The sequence below is a fragment of the Eptesicus fuscus genome, chromosome 7, assembly GCF_027574615.1.
Source record: "Eptesicus fuscus isolate TK198812 chromosome 7, DD_ASM_mEF_20220401, whole genome shotgun sequence".
Lineage (NCBI taxonomy): Eukaryota > Metazoa > Chordata > Mammalia > Chiroptera > Vespertilionidae > Eptesicus > Eptesicus fuscus.
In genome coordinates this window covers 85431924-85444624 of record NC_072479.1, presented here as the reverse complement: position 1 = coordinate 85444624, position 12701 = coordinate 85431924, and the positions used below count along the sequence as shown (strand labels likewise).

Sequence of the window (12701 nt, the reverse complement as noted above, 5' to 3'; positions counted from 1 at the left end):
AGAATAAAAAACAAACAAAAAGCAAAACAAAACAAAAACCGAGTCTGAATGAGAAAAGCAAGTTTTATTTAGGTAGAGAATGAGTCTAGAACTCGAGTTCCTGGAGACAGGTCAGGGGTTGAGCTATGGTCTCATTACCCCCGGAGTGGATGTAAGCCAATTCATGAGTGAATTGCACACTGTGTCAGTCAGTTCTTGGGATTTTATGTGTTTCCAAGGGTGGGGTGTTTCTGGACTCTGTCGCACCGAATTCTGACTCCGCCTTCTGGTTGAGAGGGGTTCTTGTTCCCAATATGGTCCATTTTGGGTGTCATGGTGTTCATCCAGCCCACCCTTTCTGCTTATAGTATCAGCTTTCATTACGATGGTGACATTTTTAGATTGATTTTGGGGTGATATTGGTTAATAAAATTATACAGGATTCAGGTATACAATTCTACAGTTCATCATCTGTATTGTATTGTTATTACCATTCCAAGGCAAACCTTCTTTTATTTCCATTTATCCTCTATTTATCTTCTTCTCTGGTCAATGTTTCCTTGGATTGATCTGGTTGTAGCTTTGATTTCTGTGACCACCTTAGGAGTTTTTTCTGACATAAACTGTTTCCCTTTGATCATGCCTGGAGGTGGGGGCTTTGATAAGATGACCAAAAGGCTTATCCTCCTATGATGCCCTTCCAGCTTCCTCATTTTACTTGTTGGGAGTTTTCCCTAAATTCTTCCTATCCTGCTACACTTTCACAGCCTCAGAAGTGAAAAATAACTTTAGTCTTTCACTTTATTTTTTGTATGCTCACCTGAGGATCTGTTTGTTGATTTGAGAGAGAGAGATGAGAGGGAAACATCATTCCATTTCCTCCTGAATGTGCGCCGACTTGGAATCTAACCTGAAACCTAGGTATCTGTCCTGAGCAGGAACCCACAACCTTTTGGTGTACAGGACAATGCTCCAATCCACTGAGCTATCCAGCCAGGGCTAGTCTATTCCCAATCTATGGTAATCATTTCCCAGTTTTTTTCTCTATTAAAATCTAGGTTTGCTGCAAATCCACTTGATATCAACAAATCCCCTTGAACTGTAAACTCCATCAGCATTCAGAAAAGCAAATAATCCATTCCCGTCAATTTCAAACCTAAAAAGGAATAGCCAAAATCAGTTTGGAAACCACTTACAGCTGTAACAAAAAATAAAATTAAGAATACAGTGATTTTTCCAAGCCGGTGTTGCTCAGTGGTTGAGCATTGACCTATGAACCAGGAGATCACAATTTGATTCCTGGTCAGGACACAAGCCCGGGTTGCAGGCTCAATCCCCAGTAGGGGGCATGCAGGAGGCAGATCAATGATTCTCTCTTATCATTGATGTTTCTCTCTCTTCCTCTCCCTTCCTCTCTGAAAGCAATAAAAAAATATATTTTTAAAATTACAGTGATTTGAAACACTTTATTCCAGACACTGAGCTCCATACTCACCCCTCACTGTATGCTACACAAAAATATGTGTTACATTAAAGAAATGTAAGATTGAATGTATTATTATTAGTGTAATCTATAACATTATTTAGAGCAATGGAAGATAGATATAGGTAGACATGGAAAAGTCAACGATATAAATATATTTCTATTTCTATTACATTTATATATATCTACCTCTATCTATCATCTATCTGTCTGTCTGTCTATCTATCTATCTATCTATCTATCTATCTATCTATCCATCCATCCATTAGCTATTTATCTATCATCTATCTATCAGGAGTCACTAAATCTAAAGGTCTCTGGAATTTCTTAAAAAAGCAGTTTTCTCAGACTCATAGATACAGAGTACAGACTGACAATTGACAGAGTGGAATGGGATTATAGGGCTGGGTGAAAAAGGTGAAGGAATTAAGAAATATAAATTGGCAGTTACAGAATAGTCTTGGAGATATAAATTATAGCATAGGGAATATAGTCAATAATATTGTAATAACCATATAAGGGATCAGGTGGGTACTGGATATATCAGGGGGACCACTCAGTAAAGTACATGATTATTTAACCACTATGCTATACATCTAAAGCTAATACAAGACAATATTGAATATGTACTATAATTGAAAAATAATAAATAAATAAATAGTTTCCTGGCATATTTTTAGCCAATTCTCCTTTTTAAAAGTAATAAGATTTATACATATATTTGGCACTTTTGAAACATACTGAGACAAAACCCAAAGATACTAATTATAATGTTGTTCTTATTAATTTGCTCTGCTGATGACAAAAATTATCCCTTTTTTTGTAATAAATATAATTTATCTTATACACATTTTAATATTTATTTAATTTTAACTAGCACTTAATGAAATATTAAGGCAGGAATACATGTATACAAAAGAAAATTAATACAGTTCTTATAGGTAAAATAGAATATAAGTCAGGAAACAAGATTCACTCAAGAAATGCTTTCATAAATAAATAATGTTGCTTATGATGGACATTTGGAAAGTTAAAGACAACTACATGGTCTCTACTTAAAGAAAAGAGATCTTGTATAAATTTAAGTAGTTGGTTGGAATTAGAAAAGTAGTTGAATTTGATTTATCAATGGGAGGGCTGATAAGCAAGAGTTTGACAATGAAAAAATAAAATAGGAAACAATGAAATGGAATATTTCACTGTCATTTAGCAAGGTAGCAAGAAGATGGGCTGCTCTAGGGCCATGGTCTGCAAACTGCGTCTTGCGAGCCACATGCGGCTCTTTGGCCCCTTGAGTGTGGCTCTTCCACAAAATACCACGGCCTGGGTGAGTCTATTTTGAAGAAGTGGCGTTAGAAGAAGTTTAAGTTTAAAAAATTTGGCCCTCAAAAGAAATTTCAATCGTTGTACTGTTGATATTTGGCTCTGTTGACTAATGAGTTTGCCGACCACTGCTCTAGGGTATGTTTCAGTGTGAAAAGGCACATATCACAACTCAAACCATTTAAGTTTTCTGTGCAACCAGAATAAAACCTTTCCTACTAAATTTGAAACTCACCAAGCATTGAATGTGGTGCCATTTGTCCATTTCCAAGACTCTCCTTGTTTTCTGCTCAACCCAATCCAGTGCATAGATGCTCCTGCGTGCTTCTTCAAAAAGTCCTTTCACAAAAATCAGGGCATAATCTATTTGATATTTTAGAGCACATTGCTAAACATGCTTCTCGCCCCAGCCAGATTTTATGATTTACATCTTAACTTGCATGCCCTAATGCTTCAACAACAACTAACAGCACAGATGTTTAGTTTAGTTTTAACAAAAAGATTTTCACTTTGCTCTTACTTCTTAAAGGTCTCTAAGTAGTAGAGTGACTTTATCAAAAAGAGACTAAAAATGGCAAAAATTTAAACTCTCTGATCTGCCCTGACTCTGTCTTTAAAGGTAACTTCTGTTTCAACTTCTAATTCTAATACATAAACTATCGATATCTTTTAGTCACAGAGTGAATGACAAAGATGATAAACTGATTTGATATGATATCTTTCTGGATGGCAAAATCAGAAGCTAAGCAGGTTTTATAGGAACTAATTCAGCATGTTCTTTAAAGGTGACAGAGAACTAATGCTTATATTTTGTTTTCTGCACAGCTTTGCTCTCAAAAATCATCGAAGAAAGATTTCAGGGGGGAAGGGGTTTAATTGAAAGTATAAGTACTGTTAAAATAGTAAAGACTCAGTAATGAGCTACTTGGACTAAATACCAGAATAAAAATGCCATTGCTGTTGTGTTTTCTCATAGAATCAGAAATCAAACTAACTTCTGAATACCAGGTATTGCAATATAATATATTGAGTGATGAGTTTAGTCCCTCTTCTTATTAGTCAGCTTTTCTTTACAAACAAACAACTTCCGCTGTTACACTGAGGCCTGGATTCCAAGTCCCTCTTTCTCTGCCCTTTTACTTATTCCATTAATTGTCTCACTTTCTTCAAACTGTATGGATTTTCTTCACATCCTCATCTCTAAATTTTCATATCCTTTGTTTGTTTCAAGTTTCCCAGGGTACTTTGGAGAGAATGCCATTGTAAAGGTATTAAAAACAATCTATTTAATAATTTAAGAATACTGAACAAAAACATTAGCTATCTGAACAGTATATGTATTGTGACTAAAGACATACAATCACTGGATAATTTGCTTGTGTTCAAATCCAAGTTCAACAAATTATGACTATGACAATGACTGATACATAATCTCTCTGTGCTTCATTATCCTCACCTTTAAATGGGGATATGTAAATTCTTTGTAGGTATTAGTTGAAGATTGAATGAGGTTTTGTTTCATCTTTATTGTTGGAAAGTATTACAGATTTTCCACCTTTTTCCCCCACTGACCCTTCTGTCCCACATCTGCTCCCTACCCCATGCCTTCACCACCCTACTGTCTGGGTCCCTGGGTTATGCATATATGCATATAAATTCTTTGGTTAATCTCTTCGCACCCTTCCTCCCCTGCTTTCCCTCTGAGATTCTACAGTCTGTTCCATGCTTCTATGTCTCTGGATCTATTCTGTTCATTAGTTTATTTTGTTCATTAGATTCCACATATGAGTGAGATCATGTGATACTTGTCTTTCTCTGACTGGCTTATTTTGCTCAGCATAATACTTTATAGTTTCAGTGCTTAAAACATCATCTGACTTACATTATTGAGTATTAATTTTTGCCATTTTTATTCTCCTTTTGTACAAGCTTAAACTCTGAAATGATTGAAAACTTTCCCCTTTTCTTACCATATCTCCATGTGTATCAATTGGAGCAAGTTCTGATCCCTGTGAATTGCAAAATATTTTACTGTCTGTCCAATTCTTAGTATCTTTAGAAAAATAGAAACATTTATTTCCTACTCCAATCCATTCTCCTGAACATTTTGTAGTTTGGGGATGTTCTGACGTTTTTTCAGGGTGTGCTGAAAAAAAAAAGAACGAAATTATAAATTTTTTTTAAAAATTAAAAAGTGTTTCTACTCATTCTGGTGAATCAATGTTACTTTTAAATCCCATGGTCTGAGGTTTGCAAAATTAGCTTCATTCATGGGCTAGTGAACAAATTCAATTCTTTCTGCAAGGAAGACCATTTAGTGGCCAAGTAGTCTATTTTATTTTTCTGGCTTCTATTTTGAGAAATGGAACCAATAACCTTTCATGGTCTTTACTGACATTCTATCAAAAACAATGCATAAAATTTAGCAATGAAGGAAGAGACCCAGAGACCTGATTATAATTTAAGCCTCAAAGACTAAGGCAAGAAATGAAGGATTCATTTTACCTTGAAGAAATGAGAAAGTTGTAGACAAGAGAAGATATCCAAGTTACATAAGTGAAACTCACCATAAATGATAACAAATCATTGAAACATAAGAGTTAGTGGAACATTTGTTCTACTTCAACAATATTCAGTGCCAAAGGAGCCAGAATGATAATGAATATATTTATCTGAAAATTGTTTTGAGAATTTACTGTCTCAGGATTTTAGTTAGGTGGTGAGTAATGAGACTAAAAAAAAGTTCCCACCCTTCAAATGTTTGAATAAGTTAATGAAACTAAAAAAGAACCAAGTAAATGTTCAAATGGAGGGCCAACTTTAAAGCCTTCTCTTCTCACTTTGCAATGATTACTGATTTACTTGTTTGTTTATTTATTTTTTATAATACTCAGAAGTGAATCCAGGCACCAAAGATGGGTAATGAAATATATTGTTTGATATTGTACATAGAAAATCCTAAAGACTCCATCAAAAAACTACTGGACTTAATAAATGAATTGGCAATGTAGCAGGATACAAAATTAACACTCAGAAATCTATTTATTTTTTATACACTAATAATGAGCTCACAGAAAGAGAAACTAAAAAACAATCCCATTTACCATTGCAACAACAACAAAAAATCAAGATACCCAGGAATAAACTTACTAAGGAGGTAAAAGACCTGTACTCGAAAAACTACAGGTCATTGACAAAAGAGATAGAGGAAGACATAAACAAATGGAAGAATATACCATGTTCATGGATTGGTAGAATCAACATCATTAATATGTCCTTACTTCCCAAATCAATCTATAGATTCAATGCAATCCCCATTAAAATACCAATGGCATATTTCACAGACCTAGAACAAACTCCAAAAATTCATATGGAATAAAAAAAGACCCTGAATAGCTGCAGTAATCCTGACAAAGAAGAACAAAGTTGGAAGGACCACAATACCAGATATCAAGCTATATTACAAAGCCACTGTTCTCAAAACTGCCTTGTACTGGCACAAGAACAGACATATAGATCAATGGAACAGAACAGAGAACTCAGAAATTGACCCAAGCTATTATGCTCAATTAAAATTTGACAAAGGAAGCAAGAGCATACAATAGAGTCAAGACAGTCTCTTCAATAAACAGTGTTGGGAAAATTGGACAGATACATGCAAAAAAATGAAACTAGATCACCAACTTACACCATACAGAAAAATAAATTCAAAATGGATAAAGGAAAGGACTTAAACGTAAGAAGAATACATTGGCAGCAAAATATCAGGCATATGTCATAGCAGTATCTTTATCGATACAGCTCCTAGGGCAATGGAAACTAAGGAGAAAATAAACAAATGGGACTACATCAAAATAAAAAGCTTTTTCACAGCAATAGAAACCATCAACAAAACAACAAGAAAGCCCACTGCATGAGAGAACATATTTGCAATGTTATCTCTGATAAGGGTTTAATCTCCAAAATTTACAGGGAACTCATACAACTTAACAAAAGGAAGATAAACAATCCAATAAAAAAAATAGGAAAAGGACCTAAATAGACACTTTTCTAAAGAGGACATACAGAAGGCCAAGAGACATATGAAAACATGCTCAAAGTCACTAATCTTCAGAGAGATGCAAATCAAAACGACAATGCAGTACCATCTCACACCTGTCAGAATGGCTATCATCAACAAATCAACAAACAACAAGTGCTGGCAAGGACTAGAAGAAAAAGGAACCCTCATTCACTGCTGGTGGGAATGCAGAATGCTGCAGCCACAGTGGAAAACAGTATGGAGTTTTCTTAAAATGTTAAAAATGGAACTCCCATTTAACCCAGTAATCCCACATCTAGGAATATATCCCAAGAAATCAGAAAAACCAATCAGAAAGAATATATGCACCCCTATTTCATCGCAGCACAATTTACAATAGCTAATATATGGAAACAACCTAAGTGCCTATCAGCAGATGAGTGGATAAAAAAGCTGTGTTGAATCTAAACAATGGAATACTATGCTGCTCTAAAAAATAAATAACTCTTACCATTTGCAACAGCATGATGGACCTGGAGAGCATTATGCTTAGCAAAGTAAGCCAGTTGGAGAAAGATAAGTATCACATAATCTCACTCATTTGTGGAATATAATGAACAACATAAACTGATGAACAAAAATAGATCCAGAGACAGAAGCATCAAACAGACTGTCAAACCTCAGAGGAAAGGCAGGGGAGGGTAAAAGGAGGAGGTAGTGATCAATCAGAGGACTTACATGCATGCATCTAAGCATAACCAATGGACATGGGCATGGGGTTGTGGGGGCATGTGCTGAGGGGTTGGAGTAGCTGGGAAGGGGTCAATGGGGGGAAAAGGAGACATATGTAATACTTTAAACAATAAAGACTTAAAAAAAGCCATCTACGGGGCTGAGGGAAGACTAAAAGGGGTCAATGGGGAAAAAGGGGGACAATAAAGATTTAATTAAAATATATGTATATTGTGTTTAACACTTTTAAAAATTAATCAATTAATCAATGATATAAAGACATCTCATAGAAACCCTTTTCTCCAAATATTTGAATTGCAGATGTTTAAATTGATTACATTGAACTCCTAGGACTCTATAGTGACAGAGGAGACTGTGAGCAAGAAGCATATCCAGTACTCTTGGAAATGACAAAAAAGAAACAAACAAACAAACAAAAAAACAAGAACCAAGAGTGTAAACTATTGTACTTTAAGTGCTAAAGTAAGCAAAACATGCATAGAGACAATCAAGCACTGAAGACTACTATTAGGCCCTACCTCAGGAATAAAAATCTACCTTGTATTCTTTTCACAAAGTAAACCCATAATACCCAGAAGAAAATGAATGTCTTCCTTTTTAAAAATCTACTCAAACAGAGAAAATTTTGCAGCATTACTTATGCTGTTATTTTGTATTTTTCAACATAACAGTATAAAAATAAATAAATATTTAATAGAACAACTATTCATAATATTACTTACTCTTGATCCAAAATAAAGTAAAAATATACTGCAATTATGGAGGAGTGTTGCATGGTGGTCAAAATATTAGGAATGATATGAGAGTCACAATTTTGGCACTGGAATTTATTTCTAAGAATCTACTTATTCCCTCTGGCCTCTATTCCTTTATATATAAATGGATTTTATAATTATACCTATTTCATAGTCTTGTCAGAATTAAATATATTAAACAAAATGTATTTAATATTAGTTCTTTAACTCACACAAAGTACTCTCAATTCAAAATAAATGTTATTGCTTGCCCAGTGTGATTCAGTTGGTCCCATGCACCCAGAGGTCACCAGTTCAATTCCTGATCAGGGCACATGCCTGGGATGTGGGCTCGATCCGCAGTAGGGGGCGTGCAGGAGGCAGCCGATTAATGTATTTTTCTCATTAATGTTTCTATCTCTCCCTCTTCTTCTCCCTTCCTCTCTCTCTAAAGTCAATAACAACATATTAATTTAAAAAATAGTTATTGCTGTGGCTATCTGACAGTCATCTGAGAATTTATGATTACTTTACTCCAAGATCAAAAAGTACAACAGTTGAGAAGATGACTGTAAAACCTGCTGAACTGGTAGGAACCTGAGGACAAATATCTACAAAACAATTTATTATCCCAAACTGAGAGATTCTGAATTAAGCTTGAAATATAAAAGACATAAAAGCTTGAACCTGCTGAGCATAAGTAGCCATAGAAAGTTTATGAATTAAGCCACTCACCTCTAATGACCACTGCAGTAATAACAACAGTAATAAAAACAACAACAATAATAACTACAAATGCAAAATTCTTCAGGTTGCGATCTGCAATAAAATAAAATAAAATTAACATCTATACTAATAAAAGGGTAATATGCTAATTAGACCGGACACCTTCAGGACATTCATCCAGATGTCCTTCCGGACAAAGCCATGGTGGCGGGGGCCGAGGCAGAGGCGGTTAAGGGCGACCAGACCAGCAAGGGAGGGCAGTTAGGGGCATCCAGGCTGGCAGGGGAGGGCAGTTAGGGGCCACCAGGCCGGCAAGGGAGAGCAGTTAGGGACAATCAGGCCAGCAGGCAGAGGCAGTTAGGGGCAATCAGGCAGGCAGGCAGGTGAGCAGTTAGGAGCCAGTGGTCCCGGATTGCGAGAGGGTGCAGGCCGGGCTGAGGGGCCCCTTCTCCCCCACCCCATGCACAAATTTAGTGCACCGGGCCTCTAGTTTATAATAAAATTTCCAGAGAAACCCATACTGGATATTTATTATTCATGAATCTAATGTAATAAAACCCTAATATGCAAATTGACTCTACGGTGGAACTACCAGTCGCTATGAAGTGCACTGACCACCAGTGGGCAGACGCTCAACACAGGAGATGCACCCTGTTGGTCAGTACACTCCCACAAGGGGAGCACCACTCAGCCAGAAGCCAGGCTCATGGCTGGTAAGTATAGTGGTGTTAGTGTGAGTCTCTCCCACCTCTGCAGCAGTGCTAAGGATCCCTCAGGGGATGTCCGAGGGGTCCTAAGCCGGAAGTAGGACATCCTTGTAGGGGTTCCAGACTGCAAGTGGGCACAGGCCGGGCTGAGGGACTCCCCTGCTCCATCCCCCCCAGTGCACGAATGTCATGCACCGGGCCTCTAGCTCTTCCATAATATTCAGTCCAGAAGTTCTCATTAAAAGCATCTACCTCTTGGTGTTTTGTCTTGAAGGGTTTCTATTCTGAAAGAGCTTCATTTAAAACCAGTCTTTGTAGGTGACATCATGATCTCTGCTACTCAAATTGATAGTCATTGGGCTTGGTAGCAAAGAATAATGCAAAGAGGATATTCAAGTAGAATCTACCGATGTTTCGTGATTATTTCTGATATTATATTTTTCATTGCTCATAAACAGATGGCTATTTATGAAAGCTACTGGGAGTCACAGAAAATCACCACGATCTGACTAGAATTATCAAGGTATTTCATTAACAAGGGTCAAATTGATGCCTCAGTAAGGGAGAAACTGATGGACACCACCTCAGGAAGATCTTAAATTAAACCTGGATGCCTTTGGGCCTTTTAAAAGTCTCTTGAGCATTTTAAAATAGAAATGAATTTGGGCTTCACAAACTTAACACAAAAAGCATCTAATTCTTAAAGTAGTAAAGGATACAATGGCCTTACAAAGTGCAAAGAAGGTAAGTGGCAATGATTGCTAGAGCAGTTCAGATGGGGTGAGGCAATCACCTAGATTTGGAAGGCAGGAGGAAAGGCAAGGTTATTTCCAAAACTGGAAATAGTGGGAATGGGAATCGTAATCAAGAAAGTATCAGGGTCATCAATAGGACTATGATCAGACAAATATCTGTAACATATATACAAATTTATAAACATCAAACATTGGAAAGAAAGGAAAGTTATAAGGTCATATGACAGAACTTGATTATCGGATACACTGTTTTCTTTAGACTGCAAGCAATAACGGGAAGAAGTTGAATGTGTTATGGCCGTGCGAGTAGATTAAAACACCAAAACATTAATAAACTAAAATATAAAAGATGACAGATTTTTTCAAAATACAAAATGCCAAATATCTAATGCGAAAAAAAGAAATAATTGAAATACATATTATAGATACTCAAATGGTAATGTCCGCGTAGACAGTTACAAAGGAAAGAGAAGAAAGCAAACTAAGCCTAAACCAGGAAACAGTTTCCCACTCACCTCGGGGGGGAAGCGGCATCTTGCAGGTAGGAGAACAGCTCTGCAGCCCCGCGAGGGTGTGCAGGTGCTGTGCGGCGTGGTCAGAGGGAGGAGCCAGCTCTTTCACTCCCCCTCACCCCACCACCACGCCCCCCCCCCCCCACACACACATAGGCTCTTTCACAGGGCGCATGCGCAGTAGAAGCCAAGGGAGGCAGCAGAACCAAGAAGCATGCGCAGTAGGAGCCAAAATGGTGACCATAAAATGGAGAGTGCACTAACCTGGGAAAGTCTAGGAAAGAGATTGGATCGTTTGAAAGAAAGCCTATTCTTCCCCAGAGAAGGAAGTATATGGAAGCTTAGCCAGGACCGTGAGGTAGCCACTACCCTATGGCCTGCCTGCTCTCTGCCTCTCCGTGTGTGTGTGTGTGTGTGTGTGTGTGTGTGTACTATCACTCCGAGTAGTTACCTTTTGCTCTAATAAATCTTGACACTATCACTAAACTTCTTTGTGAATGTTCCTGGAATTTCTTTTCCTGAGACACCACTGACGAACCACAGCCTCCGGTAAGAGTAATTAAAATAAGAGTAAATCCACGAAACTTTCAAGTGATAGCTAATGCTTGTACCATACATCTTGCTGCAGAAAATAGCAAAAAAAAAAAAAAAAAAAAAAAAAAAAAAAAGACATCTGCAAGAGAGGGCATATGCTCAATCACTCAGGAATTCCTTTATTCACGTTAGCCAGATGTGAGCTGTTTCTTCCTATCCTTGGGCTCTGCAGGTTGAGACAGGGGAAGCAATCTTGGTTATAAAATGGGACAACTTCTTTCTTATCTGTAAAGGAACTTTTAAAAAGCATTTATATTGGGATGTAATACACATACCCTGAAATTCACTCCAAACGTCTTCATCCACAAGCTTGTGCCCTCTCTTGCAGGCATAACACTCTACATGTTCTCCTAAATCTCTTACTACTTTACAGAAATGCTTACTTTAGTAGTTTTCCTCTACAAGTAAATTGTCAGCATTCTTAAGCTGTCCTGTGTTTTGCGTTTTGTTTTTCACTCACCCAGTGAAACGTACTTATCCAGGGTTCTGGCCTGTCTTAACTAGTTCTGAAATGATGGCAGTATGAAAAAAGTAGGTGTTGTGGAGCGGATGCGAGTGAATGACCACTGGAGCCCAGACCAAATTAAAATTTAGGGAGCCTTTATTAGCCGGGTGGCCGGACGACCCGGCGACTGCTCTGCCATTCTCCACGCAGGAAGACCAGAGAGCAGCAGCGACCCTTTGTGTAGGACCGCTTTTAAGCACATTAACCACATCCGGTTTTTACAGAACAAGTAACCCAAGACAAAACAGTTTTTCCCAAGCAACGTCAGGATCATGCCAATGACGACCATGTTATTCACAGGGTCATCCTGTTCTCCAGAAAGCTGACAGTGTTCTGTGAAAGAAGGCTACGTGCTGGGAAGGGACCATGAGTCCCTATCTCAAGGCCTGGCCTGGTGTCAGCACTGACATCTCTATCTGGGGCATAGTCCACGGCCTCTCTGGAATGCTCAAAAATTCCCACTCTCCAACAGTAGGTTACTAACATATGACTAACTGAATGCTAATGGAAAAACAAAATAGTTTTCAAATATGCATCCGAAAGAGTATGAACAAACTCATACTTGTTTTGATCAGAAATTAAAAAATAGACTTGTTAGTTTCAGGGAGG

At 37.5% G+C, this 12701-nt stretch overlaps 1 protein-coding gene across 2 annotated transcripts; it reads right to left on the bottom strand.

Moving 5' to 3' along the window:
• Positions 1-45: 45 nt before the first annotated feature.
• Positions 46-11102, bottom strand: CLEC2A (C-type lectin domain family 2 member A). Of its 2 annotated transcripts, XM_054719279.1 has the most exons (5): positions 10997-11102; positions 9029-9112; positions 4756-4931; positions 3021-3124; positions 46-1135 (listed from the first exon to the last, which is right to left on the bottom strand). In XM_054719279.1, exons 1-5 carry the CDS (start codon positions 11013-11015, stop codon positions 1027-1029), a joined length of 492 nt encoding a protein of 163 aa, XP_054575254.1. In that variant the 5' UTR covers positions 11016-11102; the 3' UTR covers positions 46-1026. The 2 variants fall into 2 exon arrangements, with proteins under 2 accessions (XP_054575254.1, XP_054575255.1); XM_054719280.1 differs by lacking the exon at positions 9029-9112 and having other exon boundaries at positions 10997-11101.
• Positions 11103-12701: the final 1599 nt, after the last annotated feature.